The following is a 21,512-nucleotide window of genomic DNA, read 5'->3' on the forward strand; positions in this document are numbered from 1 at the left end:
GGTAAAACATGAATCGTTCAATTTCTTTGCGTTTTTTGGGGAACTTGATGAAACAAAGTCAGGAATTATATTTTAAAAAAATAAAGAGGATGATTGTTATAGAAAATCTATTTGTCAAGATATGACAGTTTTTAAGTTTTGTCAGTCACCACAGGCTTTTCTGACAACTTATTCATGGTTTTAAGTTCTGATAAACTACTGGACTATCTATTGTAAACAAATATAATCAGGTGTGGGATTATACACAAAATTGCTAACCTTACAACACTCTTGGACTAAAAAATAATAAAATGATGTCTGTGACATTTGGAGATTATGATTATTGATCTTTATCATGTTGACTTGCATGAACGGGTAAATCCAAGTTTGCCATTTTCAACATGTTCTGCAATTTGCATAATTTGTTCAATTCAATTCTGGCTCGTTTTTTAGATGGTCTTGTTTATTGGTACAGTATGCAATTGGATCTATGCATTTAATTTGTAATTATTTTTGAAAATTTCAAAATATTTGTACATGTCATGTAATTATATAGTAGCAATATTCAAATTTCAAATGATTAGTGTTGTGCATAGACTAGATGATGCTGTATTTCATTCTAAAATAACTGCTAAAAAAGATGCTTAAACAAACTTCTAATAAAAAACGCATATTGTTATTGCTGACCTAACTATTTGGGGAATTAAATTAATGTCTACATTTCAACCTTTGTACAACATGAAAAGAAATGTTTAAGAATTGATTTGCATTTAAATAAGAGTGTAAATAATTATTTTGATTTTTGTGACTGTTAACTGGACTGTTGTATATTTTGGTTTATCACTCCACATGGATGTATTTCCAGGTCAAACACTGAAAAGCTTTCTAGTTCTCAATTCAAAGACCCACAATTTATTTTCTTTGCATGTATTGCATTGTCAAGCTTGTCACACAATACATTGTAGACTTTGATTTTGTGCTGATTCCGTTCTACTAATAAGTGATATTTTTATCATGATTTTATAAAATGCCTCTTATGAATCGTTGGTCAATTAGACATGACGTCTCGGCCATGAGTTACCACACATTTGATGTTTTGACCACCGATAAGTTTATAAATTTGTTTACCCATTTTTGTTATATTTTTTTTAAAATAAACTTTCAGTCAAGCATATATTCATTTGTTTCTTTTTCCTTTTTTTACAAAAGTCTTTTCACCAGAAACAAGGAAAGTAGTCAAATATACTCTAGGTAGAATGCTACACAAGAGTAAAGATATTGTTGCTTTCTTATGTTCGATATATCATGTTACAGAAATACAGAAAAATGGAATAAAAATATGGGGGTCACTATACGCATGCATGAGTTGTTTTAGGACATTTACCATTGCATCTCAAAAGTTGTGCTTTGTGACATATGGTGAAAAAAGATTTACTGGTATTATAAGCTACATTTTGATGTCTAGAAAAATTGGCAATATAAATAGTAGCTAAAATGTTGGACAGTGAACCAAAAAAGTTTTCATACTGTTAACTAATACTAGACCAATTTTGACACTGCTAATTCACTAAAATATGTGCACATGTAAAAATAAACATTTTACCTTAAAGGACGGTGTTAAAATTTACATTGTAGTTTGTTTTAGGCATATTTATGAGCAGGTACTCGCAACTTCCTAGAACATCATACATGGTGTGATCAAATAACTGCAGCTCAAGCTAAAACTTGTCTGCCACATTCATCCATGCAAAACATCTGACTGTCAGCAGATGTTACATTCACTACTATCAAAAATTGATAATCTTTTTCTGTTGCCCTTTCATATGCTTTTGTAATTTGACTGCATTAACTATTTGTACTTTGCACATGATTGAAAAAGACGTGCATTCACCATGATTTTAAAAAGTGGTTGCTTTTTTTTTTATTCAGACAATCAAAGTAGCTATTCAGTTGCCATGCTTGGTGGATCAGCACTGATAAGTGGACTAAGATACCCTTCACCTAGCATTGTGCATTTATACAAATATATGTAATGGCAGGATTTTGTCTGGGGGTATGAGAACACAAGCAGAATTCATTCAGTGCATGGTGGTTTAACAACGTAATTGTCGAATAATCACAATTCATTATGAATGGATATTGCTAAAATAGAGTTGTTGCAGCAGTTACTGCATAGTGTTATGGACTCCATATATAGAATTGATCAGTGCTTGTATTCATAACGAATTGATGGCACTTATAATCTAATCTGCCAAGCTGAGAACTCTTGCTTAGTCTGTTATTGTTGCTAATGCAAGTATATCAGTTGTGTTGCCTGGTTTTCAACTAGTCTTGTGTTAAAATGTATTAGTCTTGTGTTAAAATGTGTGTTTAGGTTAATTTGTTAAACATTCTATTTTAAATTTGATGCTTGATGGTGTATATCATGACATTCAAACTTGAATGCAGCACATAACAGCACAGTGTTAGGTTGTAGAGGTGGGTGCTGGTAGTTTCTATCCATTGCTATATTTCAATACATAGGATTTACTGGACCTTGAGTCATAGTTGCCATGATAAAATTCCAAGGAAATACTCCATTTCTAAATAATTTATGCCATTGCCCTTGCTCCCCTACAATATTGATGACTTGCTGTTACTCACACCTCAAATCATAGAGCAGATATTTTTGCTGTAGAAATCTCAAAATGGTTGTGAGAGAGTTTACATTTATATTGTTACATGTTTGTTATGTCGTGGTATTGCTATGGTTCTATTGCTCCTATACTTTGCATTCAATTATTTTGTAACATTTAATATGCATTAAAAAAAATTGTATTTTGATAAAAATGTTATTACTAAATTCTTGAGTTAAAAAAAATATTGTCTAGCCATCTTATAAAAAGACAAGTGCTATTTGAAATGACAGGATTAATGCGAATTGATGCGGAAGGTGGCTGTATTGAATTTGATTAATGGCTATGCAGGTGACTGTCAAAAACGATGATGTGATTGAGATGCACTGAAAGCAACAATTGACCTGTAAACAAAATTCTTTTTCTAAACTATTCAAGCTGGACTTACACAGGGTTGTTGATTCAGAGGGAAATCGCATTCTAGTGTTCATACACTATTTTTAGCAGATGAAAGAATTTGTTTCCGTACTGGTTTAGGATGAGTGTTTATCGTAGTTTTTATCTGGTCATATCAGGAAAAAATATTTGCATGTGTGTGCTATTTTCTGTGTACATATTGCCTGGAATATTTGTTTACTTAATTGTCTACATCTGTGTTTGTTTGTTGAATTCTATAGAATTAAATGTAAGTTGAAAATATACAGTGATGTAAAGTTACAATCAACCATCTAGGATTAAGATTGTTCCCCTGGATGTGTTTCCTTGAATAACAAATCATGGATTACTATCACAAATTTGACAAAAATTCCAGTAAAGCTTTGCATGGTGTATAATTGTAAATTGGGTTTGAAGGCATGCACAGGGTCATGAAATTATATTGCAACTTACATGTGTCTGTTTATTGTTACATTGGTTGGTATACAGATTTTTATTTTTGTTATTGATCTATTTATTAAAAATAAATATTTCTGTCTTTTTTTTTTATAGATAATGTTAATATAACTGTAGATTTTACCAGATAATCCCTGGTCATAGAAGGCTAAGTCTAAATAAATCAATAAATATATAAAACTGTCTGGTGTGAGAATATATATTCTTTTTTCAGCAGGAAAATCTGTTTTATATTTAATTTAGTTAGTCCAGCTGTGTGTCTCAATAGCTGTGTTCAGAGTTGATAGATGACACAGATGAGGCATTGTTGATGACAATTAGAAACATAGCTTTTGGTTAAAAAAAATGCAAGCTGAAAGTTCATTTTAAAAATATTATATGAAGGTGACTGAAATACAGGGTTGTGCAGTATGCCAAATGCTGACAGTGACCCCAGTATATGTTATTACCAATTCATCTTATGATAATAGAAATCAAATTAGTGTATGAGGCATGCATAGGATAATAGATAGCAGACTACAATTGTATGGCTGCCATCTTTGTCCTTGACCAAATGTATTTTGTCAAATTATGACTTAATTCCTTTGCCTGAGGAGAAACCCTACAAATGCCTTATGTTAAATTTACAGATAATTGCTTTTAATTTCGATGGAACTGCAACATGTAAATTGAGGTCATTTTGACTGTATGTAAATTTTCTACATACAACATTGATATAGAGTGATGGATGAACAATCACTGAAGGTTGCCATATTTAAAATAGTGCTGTTAAAAGAACAGCTATAAATTGAATTTTACATTGGGTTTGTCAGGTGGAATTTCCTTAGTGCAATATGGGATTCGGCTATTTAGTAAATAAACCACCAATCTACACTCTTTGTCTACTTTAGTAACTCATTTCATGGCCATATGTCTATTATTATTAAAATTGTTACACAGGCATCATATTATATTTTTTTTATAATTTTTTTTTCTTCAATTCATTGACTTTTAGCGTCATTATTTTGGGGTTGGGGCTTTTAATTTAAAATTGTGCTATAATATTGGGAACATAATGTTGGTTTACATAATATATGTCTTGTACTGACAATTAAATTTCTCTTACACAATTGGCCTTGTATTTTAAAATATTCATGGCTGGGTTGTCTGCAGAATCTATTTAAATTTTTTCTTTAGGTCCTTTTAGTAACACTACTACTAACATATAACAGATGACCATATATGGTCATGTGAACTCATTAATATACATAGCAGTCATATCTGAAACACTATCGCAGAGCAGGACATGTAAGTAGTGTCATTATGAAGACATTGAATGAAAGATGTAACTGACATTAGAAATGGCTATATATGATTATGAAATCTCATTATTGTGCATAAGAACATGGCTCATTATATATCCTGAAAACCATATTTCGATAACCAAACCAGGTAAATACATGGTACCAACTTCATTTCGACCTCATGTTACTGATAATACAATCTACCTGCAGCTGATTGTCTAACATGTGACCTCATTAATTATGAAACAGAATCTTATCAGCTTGGGCCCCGGTGACGCCGCTTGCGGCTTTAATTCTTCTTTCTTTCTTTCTTTCTTCAGTAACTTTTTTCGTCAAGCCGTTTGGGAAAACTGCTGAACGGAATGGTCTGATAATGATCTATACTGATAGTCCCTATTGTGAACTGGTGCAACATGCTTTCAGAATTTTGATTGGTCAATTAGTTTGGCAGCCATATTGAATTGAAATAAAACCGGAAGTGGCTGTTTGACCACTTTCTGAGGGTCTAGGCGTCTAGATTTTTTTTTTTTTTTTTTTTTTTTTTTTTTTTTATGGTATATAGGACAACTCATGTGTAATAGATATCAGCAATAAAAACTTTAGCGGTCATGTGACTTTTCCCGCCATTTTGTTTTTCCTAAAAACGGCAAAAAACACTTAAAAATCTTCTTCTTCAGAACCACCTAGCAGAATCCTCTCATGTGTTGTATTTAGCTTCTATATATGAGTCCCATTTAGGTTTGATAAAATTATTACGATTGGTCACGTGGTTTGGCCACCATTTTGGATTTCTTCTAAACAGGAAGTAGTTTTTTACTCTGGCAACACTTGAGGGAATATTTTCAATTTTGCTTCATGGCATCTGTGTATCAAGCCCTTTCAGAAACCTAAAAAAGATTTCAGATCAGTCACGTGGTTTGGCCGCCATCTTGGATTTTAAGCAAAATTGACCAAAAGTTTGGGCATTTGTTTCTCAGAGATGATTCAACCAATCTACCAGATGTTTTTTTATTTACTATGCCTGTCCTTAGCTCCATATGAGAAAAATAATATTATTTTGATCAGTCACGTGGTTTGGCCGCCATCTTGGATTTTGTGAAAATAGAAATTATGCAACTACATGTTTTGTATTAGTCTGATTTCTTTCAAATTTTGTATGTGCATTTGTGTCATCAGATGCATCATTTTGCCCCAATAGCACACTGTTAGGCCACGTGGCTGGGCACCCATGGGGTGGGGGCTTCTAACCTCATTAATATGCATAACTGTTATAACTCAAGCACTGTTGTAGTTAGGATGATGAATCCTGTGTTATTATGACAACCTTGAACAAGAGATTCGATTAAAATAACAAATGACCATATATGGTCATGTGAGCTCATTAATATGCATAACTGTCATATCTCAAACACTGTTGCAGTTAGGAAGTGGAATCCTGTGTTATTATGACAACATTGAACAAAAGATTTGATTAAAATAACAGATGACCATAAAAAAAAAAAAAAAAAAAAACACTACTACTAATAATTAACCAAATATTTCATTGTCGTGATGATTTTCATTTTCTTTTATTCCCAGATTCTTTAATTCAACTGACAGAATTTGTTGACATTTTTATCAATAATTTCATTTTTTAAAGGGAACAAGCAGTGTTTTTGAACCTGACAACCATGTGTGTGTGTGAAAGAGGGTCACAGTAGGATGAGAAATAATGACAGGATTTGAACTTCTAAGTTCAAAGGTCATCCATTTTCAAGGCCAACAGATTTAATTGCTTTATTGAATTAATATATAGGTACACTATAGGGAATGTCTACTATTTGAAGCCATACAGCACACAATAAATTCAGCGTTTATATGTATTTATTTTCACTTGGAATTTATTTTTGGCTGAAGGAATGATCCAGTGAGATTATAACCCAGTGAAAATACATTCAACTCCTCAAAAATAATTAAAAATAAACTTCATACAAAATAGCCAAAATGTCTTCTCAGTGAAAACTAATTCTATTTCTAGGTAAAATTAAGTATTTTACAGTATGTTACAGGTAGTCTGGTCTTACCGTATGTATTATGTATGCTGATTTTCTTATAATATTTATAACATATCTTTATCGTTATTGACAAGTAGCATCATTTCAGTTGATTTACTCATTCAATATTCAACTTACAAGTATGTCCTTATTTTATAATGTCTCCACCTTCAAAGAAAGGTTTTTATGACAGTGTCATCTCTAACTCTTAAAACAAGCAGCGTTTTGTCTCTTTCTTTTCACTACCATCCTAAATTCTGGTTAATATTGATGATAGTATTTTCCACCTGACCTTTCAAATTTGATGCTTATTGCAATTTTATCGTGATGTCATGTTATGATAAATATCTGTAAGTGGGAAAGAACATTCCGGAAAAGGATAACACTTTACAGTATATTGCATTGATTCACTTATACTTCAGAATCTATTACTAAATTTATTTAGTCTACATACAGTCCAGTCATACCAATATGCAAAGTATAAGACAGTGCTCCATTATAAGTTCATCAACAATTGTTTTTTTGTTTTCTTCAGTTTTTTTAATGTATAAAGAAATGTTAATATTTTTTGTACCTGATTGACACCCAAATTGGGGGACATAAAAATATTAAAAAACTCACAGATTTGAATGCAATATAGCAGATTGATTGTCGTAATGGTAATGTGATGGTTGGACAGGTCATAATTTCAACACCAATAAGAGGTTGAATTGGTGCTTCGTGAATGTGTCACACACTGAGTGGGTACACTAAGAAATATTCACTAGTTGTTGAGACTTTGTTAGGTAGTCTTGGTTACAGTCATTGGATAGCTTTTAGTTGTCATTGGATAATTTTAGTTTTTTTGGCTTGGATAAGATTTGTAATATCTCAAATTCATAGTTGTACCCGAGGATTTGTTTTGAGAACACAATTCAAAACATACATCGGTGACATTGTTGTTATGGAAATATAACAAATATAATTGTTATCTCTGATTTTATATGATTACAATAACTATTACATTTTCCTGCTATATAGTTATGTTTTTCTTGGATGTTAAAAACTGTTGACTTTCTCCAGGACTTTGTAATGTATTTAAACTGTAGCAACTAATTATTGTGAATTATCCACTCCATGCTCATGATTGGTCAATTTAGTTGAACGATGCACTGAGGAAAAGCATCTAATTACTTGCAAGAGAATTTACCATTCAACCAATTTTATTTATGATTTCATGTGTCAAACATTTCAAATTGATGTTGAGGTAATTAATTTTATAAGTTATTCTTAAAACATAATTTATGTTGAAGAGCATCATGGGATATTGTCATTTTAGGGTAGCATTACTGGTAGGGTTTCATGTATGATTTGTTAGCATGGCACAGTGGTGTAATGTGACTGTTACTCTCAATTTTAAAGGGGAACCGCTCAATCCCAGGGATTGCACCAAAGAATCATGGACACTATTGTTTATGTTGTTTACAATGTTAATCTATCTTTTGTTATCCATTGTTATTTTAATCCAGAAAGTAAGTTTGTTGTGAAATTAATCTTAACTGGGAGGTGCCCCTTTAATATTTTGAAAAACAAAGTTCACTACAATATTCTACTTGCCTTTTTTGTTGATTATGAAGTCGTTCATATCACAAGCAAACTACTTCAATATAAGTCGCTTCCTTACTTTATAAGGAAATTAAAGGAACAATATTTTTGGTTTCATTTTTTGTTATCCATTTTATTCAGTGATATGCAGCATGGTTTTGAAATGCGCTAATCAGCTCATCTGTCCTACAAATTCATTGATTTTTTAAGTCAAAAAGCTAATGAAAATAATATCAATGAACAGAACATTGACTGTTATTTATAATTACCAGAAAAACTAATTTTTCAGTCCACGGCATTGTAAATCCTGCAATATATCTTGTCACACACGCATAACTTAAACAGCCTCATGTGGCGATTGCTGCCTATTTGAAAGTGGAGAAGAGTTATCTCAAACAGATGCACATTAATTTTTTGCTTCTCAGAATGCTCAATTCAATCAAAGTTGCAATTTTCAGAACATGTGACTGAATTTGCTGGCCTTGGAAGAGAAATATTTTTTATTTAGCGTTCATTTTCTGGATGTTTTATAATGAAATTATGATGACACTTTTGGATGAATAATTTAGTATCTCATTTCATACAGGTGCTAACACCTGATTTACTTTTCGAGCTTTCTGGACTTTAATATAAGTTGCTTCCTCTCTTTGTGTTTTACATTTTAAATTAGGTTTCAGCCTTATAATTAGACATTTTACTGTATTTTATGGTTCATTTGTGTCACAGCTCAAACTCTTTATTTTAGCTAGAATTAATTTTCGCTGAAAAGACTTTTTGGGTGTTTTGTATGGAATTTATTTTTGATGAACTGATTGTAAAATATAGGAAAAAAAAGTATATTCGCTAGATTTTATTTACACTCAATAATTCCTTCAGCAAAAATAGTGAAAACAAATTGTAAGTATTTTACAGTAAACAAGACATGAAATATAAGTGATACGATAATCTTTCCAAGCAGTAACTAACTCTCATACATTGTAGTTGTCATAGTTACTACACAAGTAGGAAAAAAGACAAAACTATAGTAACATTTAATTAGAATCTTTTACACAGCGAGTCACAGCGATTTTTTACATCACTTCCACAAATTCACTCATGTTTAAATTGCAAAAAAATGATAGTGGTTAAAAAATGAATATTAAAGTATTTAGATATTACATTTCAATTCAATTTGTAAACTTTAATATTCTGTTTAACAAAACTAAAAAATGTTGAGTAAGTGAGGGTTAAAAAAATACCAGGACTTTGAAGCCAACTATCATTTGTCACAATTTCAGTTTTCCGTCTTTTTCACAGGTCTATACGGCAACGAATTAACGGGCACTGGGTATATATACATTACTTGTAGCGTATTTGATTGATTGTTATTCCTGCCTGGTGCTTTAAATCTGAGATCTTTGATTAATTAAAACTGTAGAGAGCAAACTGCTGCTGAACACAGTCTGTAGTTGGATTTTCTGTCTCATTTCAAGGGCATTTTCCTGTTCAACTACAAAGTTGTTTGTCCATTCATTTTGTTATCAACTTCCTTGTGGTATTAGTATATATATATAATGTATGTTAATAAGCTTCAATTATTCATTATTTCGGTGCCTTCAAACATTTCACATACCCGTATTGTATTTTCTTGCTAAAGATGGTTTCTTAATTCCTATTGCCCGATAGACTGCAAAGGTCACAACCTTTGACCAGATTTCATGAGTAGTGACTCACATTTTATAGTATTACTTTTACTGTTATAGCTTTGGTTGAAACATAACCTCTGGCTATTTATTTCTTTACATTGTATTGTAATCTTTTCTAGAAACAATATAGCGAGCATCCGGGTGAACTTGTTGAGTGTATGTTTTATCACTATTGATTATTAATATTATTATTAACCCATGTTGTGGACAGACTGTTCAGAAAGGGGGCTTATGTTGTATTTCTTAACATAAATATATAATTGCTTTTAAAATTTGGGGTTACTTCTTTCTGATTAATGTAGTGATATCTATTTTCCATTTTGTCAAGAATATTTCTATAATTTTAGAACAAAAACTCCCTCTTTAAAATGTCTGTCATATTTTTGAGTGGGCTGCTTTAGGGTGACTTGATTTAAAAAAAAGAATGAAACTCTGCACCTATATTTGCTAGTAATTATGTCATAGTATCAAATTCAGTAAGTTTACAGATTAGAGCAGTAGAGCAGACCAACAGGTCTCTTCTTTTATGCAAGCACTAGACATTTCACGGTGAGTGGTTCTCTGATAACAGTGAGTTTTATTCGTGAATAGTTTTCACTTACACCTCTTACCCTTAATGTCAGTGAAAAGTATAGAAAATCTTGAATCATCTTGAATAGCAGAAAGTGAAGATTCGGAGATTCAGGGGTGATCATCTTTCTGTTGTCTAATAAAATGTTGACATGATTTGCGTTTATATTCCACAAAATACCATATGGTTTGAGTGTCCAGATAGCTATGGAGACGGTAAAAAAAATACCATTATGAAGCTGTATGGAACAGTTACATAGTAGCGTGTGGCATGCAGAATCAATCATATGAGGTCATGACCTGTGGTTGCAATCATGTGTGACGCACTGTGATGGCCATTCATTGTGTTGAATTCATACCACTTTTTTCATTGTATGTTGGGTTTTTTTGTGGAGACTCACCAGTGTAAGTTAGTCCTGTTGGACTGGGTAATAACTTCAAAGCCTTCACTCAAATAGCCTTTGTGTTATTGAGAGACGTAAGAAAAGTAGAATTGTTTCAGTAAATAGCATCTGGAAATCGTAGCAATCTTTCGGTTTTTTGGTTATTATTGATCGAGAAAGTGTTTTTACTAAAATCTGTCTAGGTACTAAGGAAAGTAAATTTAGTTCTAAATTGCCAAGTTTTCCTGAAATGTATTGTTGATCAATAAGTATGCCATATGTGGATATATTGTTGATCAATAATTATGCCATATGTGGATATATTGTTGATCAATAATTATGCCATATGTGGATATATTGTTGATCAATAATTATGCCATATGTGGAATTGACCATGTGTAATCAAGGAAGACCTTACAATAACAATACAGTAGCACCAAGGGATTTTTTATACAAAAGTGATTAAATATTACTTTAAAGTAAACAAAACTCTTTTAGTTTGTACATGTGTATAACACTTTCTTATACATGTATATGATGTAGGTGTTTCTATGTTACCTATAATTAATACATTAATATAACAGATCCCATCTGCACTATACTCAAGATTATTTGTTAATCACAATTATTCTTTTTTATCCTTTACAGTGAATGAGCCTTTGGAAGGAACCTGGGATCAAGGTCTGACTTATGAATGCAGGACGCTTCTTTTTAAAGCATTACATAACTTACTAGAAAGGTTAGTATAATTAATAGTTGCTACTAAAATGTGTACCGTATTTGCTCTATTAGTAGCACATGTTCTAATATATAAATTATGGTGGTGTTAGGTAATATTTTTGGTTTATATTTGCTTCTGTTGGAAATATGCTTCTAAAGGAACAAATATGGTACATACTTTGTGTGTCTGCAGTTTTGATGAATTTGAATATGTTGTACTTTGTTTCCTTTCCTTGCATAACCTATTTTGTTAGTAGTGCATGCACATAAGTACGGTAAATGTATGGTTCTCACTACTGACGTGTTCAGTGTAGTTGTGTCTCACTACTGATGTGTTCAGTGTAGTTGTGTCTCACTACTGACGTGTTCAGTGTAGTTGTGTCTCACTACTGACGTGTTCAGTGTAGTTGTGTCTCACTACTGACGTGTTCAGTGTAGTTGTGTCTCACTACTGACGTGTTCAGTGTAGTTGTGTCTCACTACTGACGTGTTCAGTGTAGTTGTGTCTCACTACAGACATGTTCAGTGTGGTTGTGTCTCACTACTGATGTGTTCAGTGTGGTTGTGTCTCACTACTGACGTGTTCAGTGTAGTTGTGTCTCACTACTGACGTGTTTAGTGTGGTTGTGTCTCACTACTGACGTGTTTAGTGTGGTTGTGTCTCACTACTGACGTGTTTAGTGTGGTTGTGTCTCACTACTGACGTGTTTAGTGTGGTTGTGTCTCACTACTGACGTGTTCAGTGTGGTTGTGTCTCACTACAGACGTGTTCAGTGTGGTTGTGTCTCACTACTGACGTGTTCAGTGTAGTTGTGTCTCACTACTGACGTGTTTAGTGTGGTTGTGTCTCACTACTGACGTGTTTAGTGTGGTTGTGTCTCACTACTGACGTGTTCAGTGTAGTTGTGTCTCACTACAGACGTGTTCAGTGTGGTTGTGTCTCACTACTGACGTGTTCAGTGTGGTTGTGTCTCACTACTGACGTGTTCAGTGTAGTTGTGTCTCACTACTGACGTGTTCAGTGTAGTTGTGTCTCACTACTGACGTGTTCAGTGTAGTTGTGTCTCACTACTGACGTGTTTAGTGTGGTTGTGTCTCACTACTGACGTGTTCAGTGTAGTTGTGTCTCACTACTGACGTGTTCAGTGTGGTTGTGTCTCACTACTGACGTGTTCAGTGTAGTTGTGTCTCACTACTGACGTGTTTAGTGTGGTTGTGTCTCACTACTGACGTGTTCAGTGTGGTTGTGTCTCACTACAGACGTGTTCAGTGTGGTTGTGTCTCACTACTGACGTGTTCAGTGTGGTTGTGTCTCACTACTGACGTGTTCAGTGTGGTTGTGTCTCACTACTGACGTGTTCAGTGTAGTTGTGTCTGACTACTGACGTGTTCAGTGTGGTTGTGTCTCACTACTGACGTGTTCAGCGTAGTTGTGTCTCACTACTGACGTGTTTAGTGTGGTTGTGTCTCACTACTGACGTGTTTAGTGTGGTTGTGTCTCACTACTGACATGTTCAGTGTGGTTGTGTCTCACTACTGACGTGTTCAGTGTAGTTGTGTCTCACTACTGACGTGTTTAGTGTGGTTGTGTCTCACTACTGACGTGTTTAGTGTGGTTGTGTCTCACTACTGACGTGTTCAGCGTAGTTGTGTCTCACTACTGACGTGTTTAGTGTGGTTGTGTCTCACTACTGACGTGTTTAGTGTGGTTGTGTCTCACTACTGACGTGTTCAGTGTGGTTGTGTCTCACTACTGACGTGTTTAGTGTGGTTGTGTCTCACTACTGACGTGTTCAGTGTGGTTGTGTCTCACTACTGACGTGTTCAGTGTGGTTGTGTCTCACTACTGACGTGTTCAGTGTAATTGTGTTCTGCTGAGATGCATTGCTGCTAGTTGTTTATCTTTAACTATACAAGTAAATGTATTTGTGAAAGAAAAATCCGATGTGAACGACCTCTTGAATGTCGTCCCAATTATTTCTCCTATATACAGCTTGAAACTCAATGAATGTAGACAATGCTATCCCAGGATTCCATGGTGCTGTCTTATTGATTGACAGCTTCCCTGTTATGTAACTGGTTAATAACATTTATTGGGGCGTGGATCTAAGTACATTCTGAAATAGGGTCATAACCTAATTATTTGCTTTCGTCATTAAACTGCTCTACTGTGTAGCTGTCCATGTAAGCATGTTAGTATACAATAGGTGTGTGTATCTCTGCCTTCATTACTCATTAATGAGTAGTGTCTTCACCATATACCGTACTTGCTAATATTAACTTAATGATATTTAATCCAAGTCTGATAAAGTCCAGAATGGGGATTTAAGTGTTGGTTTCTTTCCATCTGACGTCATTTGTCTGACATGCCTAGACTGATTTCTCGGCATGTCTTTGATGATGTTACTGATGTATTATGGCTTTGATCCTTGTCAATTTGCTTTGTGATTTGAATAAAAATGGCTGACAGATGACTATGTTGACTTCACAATTTCTCTGACATGCTTTGATCAGATTGTCTGTACTTGTAGGTAGCACATTATCATGCTGAATACTCTCCAACATTTAATTATATCCCACACAGTCACTAAAAACTTGACAGTTTCTATGTCATAATATTGCTAAAAAAACATTGATAGAGCAAGTCATTGTATTTAATCCAATATAGATTTAAAGCAAAATTTAGCTTTTGTGTTCTTTCACAAAATAAACCCTACTGGAATGGAAAATTATGTTTATTTGGTTTAAAAACAAGCAAAATACGTAATGTGTAAAATGTTACTATTTAGTGAAAATAATAACTTGAACTCAGTGAAATTCAATTGAACAGGATGATGATAATTAGAAAAAGCTCCGTCAGTTGAACATGATAGTGATTAAACGAGATTGAAAGGAAAGTAAGACTTCTTTTACATACATGTAGGTGGTAACAGACAGAAGGAGTTACAACTGGTTTAAGGTAGCAAGACTATTATTTGTGTTGAAAATTACGATTTTCACATTTATTTATTAATTGATGAAATGCACTATAAACTTTCATGTGATAAAGTCTACATAACATACAATGTCATGTAAGTTGGTTAAAATGTAGATTTTCTGAAGGGAAGCAAGGCAGCCTCAGTAGTGTTTTCCAAAATCAACAACACAGGTTTAATCCGTGTGCCTATAAGTTTCAAAGATAAACTCAAGACAAAGCAATGTTAGGATGTGTTATCAGTAGCTTACTTACACACAATTAGTGTTTCCAAACATTTGAGTGGTTTGTCTCCGCCCCTATTTGTTTCACAGATTAGTCATTTGCATATGAATGTGTCAGACACAAGGTCACACAGCCACTGAAAAAAAATCATTGATTTTGGTGTTTTCATATGCCGAATTTATCCAATTATAACTATCCCATTCCTTTATTTTTTTGGTTTCCAATAGCCTTATACATATTGAATGTCCCTACACATGGTAAAACAAACCTTGATGGGAAAACAAATTGATTGCGCCAATGAACAAGCTTGAAAATCTTTGCTGTTACTTCATGGACGTTTTCTAGGAGTTTATGTTTTTCAAAATACAAGGTCTTTAACAAAAAATATTGTATACTTATTATCGTCGGATTAACACCAAATTTTCACAGCTTTAAGGTGACAGTGAGAGGAACTTGAATGTGTCCAGACAAACTCTTTCAGCGATTATTTACCAACGAGTTGTGGTTTGAGTTGGGGGCAATGCGACTAAAACAGTAATTGAAATTCAGCACACTATTTTTTTAAACACGTTGCTTGAAAAAAACTGACCAGACACATTCAATTTACCAGACTATTGAACAACTAGGAAAAGTGAAAAAAATACGTCTTATCGCCAGCATAAATGCGTAATTATTTTTTTTACAGAAAAAGTAATTTTTCACCTTTGGTTGAGTAACGTGTCGTAGAATGCAGATACGAGCATGCAAAATACACCTGTGAAAAGCTGGAAGTCTGGCGATTCTAAAAATATATACTTTCCTGGGTCTATTTATAGTCATTTAGTCACAATTAGAAGATGAAAACAAGTATGAAAATAATAGTCCCGCTACCTTAAGATCAAAGGTTCCATGATCATTCCCGCCATTTACTCGGTGATTATAATGTTTGTTAATCTAGCATCAAACAAAATAACATTTTCACGCAATGAAATTTTCGTGTGTGAGCAAATTTCGTCTAATTCAGGTTTCCTCGCAGACGAATTATTTAAACTTTATTATTTAATGACTGTTACTAATTCACACATTAAAAACGAGTGTTACACTTCCAGTAGCTATCACACGTCCAAGGATTATCGCTATTATTACTGCAGTTCACACTCAGCACGGCAACCATTTTGCCAAGTAAAAAATACGGAAAACAATGCATCGGTATTTAGACACTTTATCATTCCGTATGTGACATCGTCGCGCCAGAAGCTGCGGTTACCCAAAAAACAAAAAGCCCTGGCAATGTTTGATATACTCACAGCACATTGATGTAAAGATTTTTTGATAAAACTACACAACAACAACATTGCGACTGTGTCTGTTCTGGCCTATTGTACCGATCGATTGCAACCCCTTAGGCTTACCGTCAACAAACCTTTCAATGACTCACTGAAATATAACTTTAAATTTCTAACTTTTGAAGGGACTGCAGACGAGAGCTGATAATTCTGATGTCAGCATTACAGACTTACTTTGGGAGTCCTCAGGAATATTTCAAAAACATCTGGCCACAGGTCATTGTTTAAAATGGTGTCACTGAAACTTAAGTTGTGTACGCGTTCGCGAAAGCGAAGTCGATGATTGTTTCAATTGCAGAAGTAAATGAAATTGAAAAAGTCGTGATTGAAGAGAATATATTTTGTCTCGAAAACCGCTACACCTGGATATTAGCAAAAGATGTGCTCGGAAGTTTTGCAATACTGCATGCGCAGAGTACTCCGGAGGGACATAGTTTTAACACTGTAGCAATGATTAATTTTAACTAAAACATAAGTGGGCCAATTTGGTGCAACCTTCCGAAAACAGCAGTTCAAGTAACCTATAGAAATTCCTCGAAAAAAACAGAAAAAAAAAACACAACTTACTGATAGATCAGCCTATTTTTAAAAAAATCGAACATAATTAAACTTGTCATAACAATGGCATTCTTTCTTGATGCATTGCGCAAGTAATTTACTCTCATTCTCGTAAAACACTGCATAGCAACCAAGAAAAAAAATAACCCACCCTTGGTTACGAGGACAGTGAATGTTAGTGTCGGAAATGATCGTTGGTTTCAATGGACCTTTAAACAGACAAGATAGGAGGATTAACTCGACTAGAATCAAAGGAAATTTAATAGGCTAAAACCAGTTGTAACTCCTTCTGTCTTTTACCCCCATGCTCAGATAGTAAGACTGCTGACTGTGATGTTGACAAACCTTTGTAAATATGCTGTTGATTCCAAAATATTGCTTGTAGTTTTGCATTGATGCTTTCAACCAGATTACTACAAGTATATTGCTAGTTACAACATAATGATGCTTCCAACCAGATTACTACAAGTATATTGCTAGTTACAGCATAATGATGCTTCCAACCAGATTACTACAAGTATATTGCTAGTTGCAGCATATCGGTGCTTCCAACCAGATTACTACAAGTATATTGCTAGTTGCAGCGTATCGGTGCTTCCAACCAGATTAAAACAAGTATATTGCTAGTTACAGCATAATGATGCTTCTAGCCAGATTACAAGTGTATTGCTAGTTACAGTATAATGATGCTTCCAGCCAGATTACAAGTGTATTGCTAGTTACAGCATAATGTTTCCAACCAGATTACTACAAGTATATTTCTAGTTACAGCATAATGATGCTTCCAACCAGATTACTACAAGTATATTGCTAGTCACAGCATAATGATGCTTCCAACCAGATTAAAACAAGTATATTGCTAGTTACAGCATAATGATGCTTCCAACCAGATTACTACAAGTATATTGCTAGTAGTAGTCACAGCATAATGATGCTTCCAACCAGATTAAAACAAGTATATTGCTAGTTACAGCATAATGACGCTTCCAACCAGATTAAAACAAGTATATTGCTAGTTACAGCATAATGATGCTTCCAACCAGATTAAAACAAGTATGCTAGTTACAGCATAATGATGCTTCCAGCCAGATTACAAGTGTATTGCTAGTTACAGTATAATGATGCTTCCAGCCAGATTACAAGTGTATTGCTAGTTACAGCATAATGTTTCCAACCAGATTACTACAAGTATATTTCTAGTTACAGCATAATGATGCTTCCAACCAGATTACTACAAGTATATTGCTAGTCACAGCATAATGATGCTTCCAACCAGATTAAAACAAGTATATTGCTAGTTACAGCATAATGATGCTTCCAACCAGATTAAAACAAGTATATTGCTAGTTACAACATAATGATGCTTCCAACCAGATTACTACAAGTATGTTGCTAGTCACAGCATAATGATGCTTCCAACCAGATTACTACAAGTATATTGCTAGTAGTAGGATTTGTGTTCTGGCAGCCAGATTGCTCAGTTTATAATACATTGACTTTCCACTGATTCAATAAGCAAGGAGCCCCCATGTCAGGTGATTTGTGTTGCCATGACAATTTTAGGTTGTGACCTTGTTGCTTAAATGATATGATGAAGCATGGATTATTCGGCAATGTTATTAAAAAGAACTATCTATTATAACTTGTGGCATTTCAGATATAAAGTTTTTTTAATATTTCTTTGAACTGCTTTTTTAATGCTGTCGTATTTGCATGGGGCATATTGAATGCAGTCAGTCGTTGGCATTTGGAGTGTTGAATTGAATAATAAAGAGATTGTATTAATGACATATTGTAATGGATTTCTGTGTACCACTCTGGAATTTCAAATAAAACCAATCAAACTTTCTGTCATAGTTCTTGTCTTTTATATAAGGTTGACCTACATGACATGCAATTGTTAATGTTAGCAAATCCAATATTACATTTTCTGCATAGTTTTACATGTAAATACATGGAAAATGAAAAAAACAAAACACATTCCAGTTATTGTCAAGTGTTGCACAGTGCTGCTTGATAGATCACATTGTTCTGCCAACTACAAAACAGAAATAAATGTTGATTCATGCGCAGATACTGCTAATGAAACAGGTGTGTTATGCATCATAAATGTTGATCTTTGATCCCTAATATTATAGTGAACTGTCTTAGTGAAACGCTATATCAGTCTACCATTATCACAATGTCAGATTTTCTGTGGTGTACCCTATTTTGTGTCTCCAAATCATCCATCACTTCCTGAGTGTCAGTATGACTCTTGGGGCTAAGCAGAAAAGGATCATGTTTATTATTCTTGACTTGATTTTTAAAAGTGAAAATGCAGATTGATAAGCTTGTTTCACTGCAGTCTTATATTCAGAGTATAGCAGTGTCTACTTTATTCTACTTCACATCATGTATGTTTAGTGTGCTTGATGATGTATGCATGCATGCACGATTGCATCCTATTTTTGTGATCTGACATAAAATGTATTTTCTTCATTCAACGTAATTGAAGATACTGCATAAAATATCTAATTGTGTATGTGTACCCTTGTTTATATATCTCCTCCCCTTCATGTATTATTTTGTTTTCATTATTTGCTTCTTTTCACACTTCACAGGTGCCTCCTGAGTAGAAACTTTGTGCGGCTTGGTAAATGGTTTGTACGTCCCTATGGTCAAGACAGTGAGCATGATGACAGAAGGTAATAATAAAACACATTCTTATTCTCTCATTACAAAGGGTTTTGTTGGTAGAACATGTTTCCAAGCAACAGGATGAAGAGTATCACTAGTCAGTTGGTAATGCAAAGTTGCTTTCGAGGTTGTCAACACATGAAAGTGATGGTGGTGGGATATATTCAATGCAATAGAACAAATGTGTCACCAGTCAACAAATTATTGTTGTGGTGACAGTTTCACCTTCTCAATTCTGCCAAAGACTGTTGATTGACAATGCAAGCCAGATGTTTTACTCAACAAGCAGAATGTTAAGATTTCAAACTGCAGTGGCATTTCATTTTCATCTGTACTATTTTTGTCTGTACTTATCATCTCACATTTACTGTGCTCTCATTGTCGCTCGCAAATGTCGTAAATTACGAAATTTGGACGAGATTTACGAACAAAATAAATATCTATTAGTAGGATTTACGAACACATTTTGTACAAAATACCCTTGCAAATCGCCCTCATTTAATTGTCAAGACTCGACTGTGATCATCACGCGTGTTACGGTTTGTGTGATTGTCATTTTAAAGTTAAACAATGTCCCGTTACTTCTAAGATTGCAACAATTGTTACATGGTGATCGCGATCAACACGGAACTGCCACTGAATGTATTTTTCCACTCTAAAGTTATTTTGGTGTCATCGCACATGCGTAGTTTAGTCGACGTGTGTTTCAAGATACCCCGCGACATTACTCTCAGTATGGAACGGTTTCATGTCGCCCTTATCAAACACGTGATTTGTTTATTTATTGAAAATGGAGACTACGTCAAAAAGGAGCAGACAACTGCTCGACGAGTATTTTTCACGACGAGATGGAGAAACCGCTAAATCGTGTTCAGAACCAGAAACATATGGGTGTCCTAACCCTGACAGCACCAAGAAACGGAAAGTTGATCGTACTGCAGCACGATTTCAGAAATAATGGAAGGTTAGCTGCGGTTCTGTAGCGCTTTGGTGCGACATACAATCTAATTTTGCCCTACCAATTTCATTCGGACGTCTTGTTTTTATTTTTGTTGTTGTATGTCGAACATGGGCCGGCCAGTGTCTGTCACGTAAATAATGCGGTCGGCAACATAGGGCTATTATTCCACAGCTAATGGAAGGTGAGACAATGTTAGCGAATCGATCGAAAAATACTATAATTTGTGTAACATTCTTACCGGGCATTCTTAGCATTGAGATCGAGTTACAAGACCGAAAGTTACTTTAGTTACTTTTTCACTTTAATTCAGAAATTTCGATGAAAATAAATAGTCATTTTGTGTCGTCATAAACGTCAACATGCGGGTTTGCATGATGAGCACGGGAGATTACTTCATAATAATATTGATTGGCATAGAGTTTTTTTCTGAGAAATTTCCCGTGAAAATTTATTCACAGACTTGTGTTCTAGGCAGTGAACTTTTGAATGATGACTATTTTCCCCACTGTTAACAATGTGAGCTTATCATGAATATGTTTAATTAATACTGAGTTATTCAAATAAAGGTTCTGGTGTCTACATTTTATATTTTGTTGTGATGTTTTGTTGTACCATCATAAATGGTACATTTTGTGGAGCAGACTGCCTAATTTGATGTCATGAAATTACACACAAAATTAGAGCTCAGGTTGCACTAGCAAGCACCATTTTCAGCATGCTGTTCTTGTTTTTGGCTAACGACAGAGGGGACACCTCCCTCTCCTTCTCTCTTCCCCGTTGTGCTCGGTCGCGGGAAAATGCTCCGCAGTTTCCAGACAAAGTTTACTAATACTTTTTTTTCTTGATTAGTAAATTTACTATTACCTAGCAAATTCCAGAGAGAGCCCAGATTTACTATGGTGACTTTTTGTGCAGTTGGACTCCGGTGTGTGTAGATGTGTTAAATCTTGATAACTGCTGGATGGAGTGGAATAAAACTTGCTGCATATACTTTGTGATAAATTCCAGAACTAATTAAGTTTTAGAACAAATCTCTGCATATTAATT

General features: G+C 34.2%; 1 protein-coding gene across 1 annotated transcript in view; it reads left to right on the forward strand.

The window, feature by feature from the left end:
• Positions 1-21,512, forward strand: part of LOC100378573 (mediator of RNA polymerase II transcription subunit 13-like) — a 73,594-nt gene that overhangs the window by 3,586 nt on the left and 48,496 nt on the right. The window contains exons 3-4 of the mRNA XM_085491004.1: positions 11,672-11,762; positions 19,429-19,512. Coding sequence (XP_085347130.1) covers positions 11,672-11,762; positions 19,429-19,512 — 175 coding nt within the window. The remainder of the gene's footprint in view (positions 1-11,671; positions 11,763-19,428; positions 19,513-21,512) is intronic.

The sequence above is a fragment of the Saccoglossus kowalevskii genome, chromosome 16 (genome assembly GCF_978046115.1).
Source record: "Saccoglossus kowalevskii chromosome 16, keSacKowa6.1, whole genome shotgun sequence".
Classification (NCBI taxonomy): domain Eukaryota; kingdom Metazoa; phylum Hemichordata; class Enteropneusta; family Harrimaniidae; genus Saccoglossus; species Saccoglossus kowalevskii.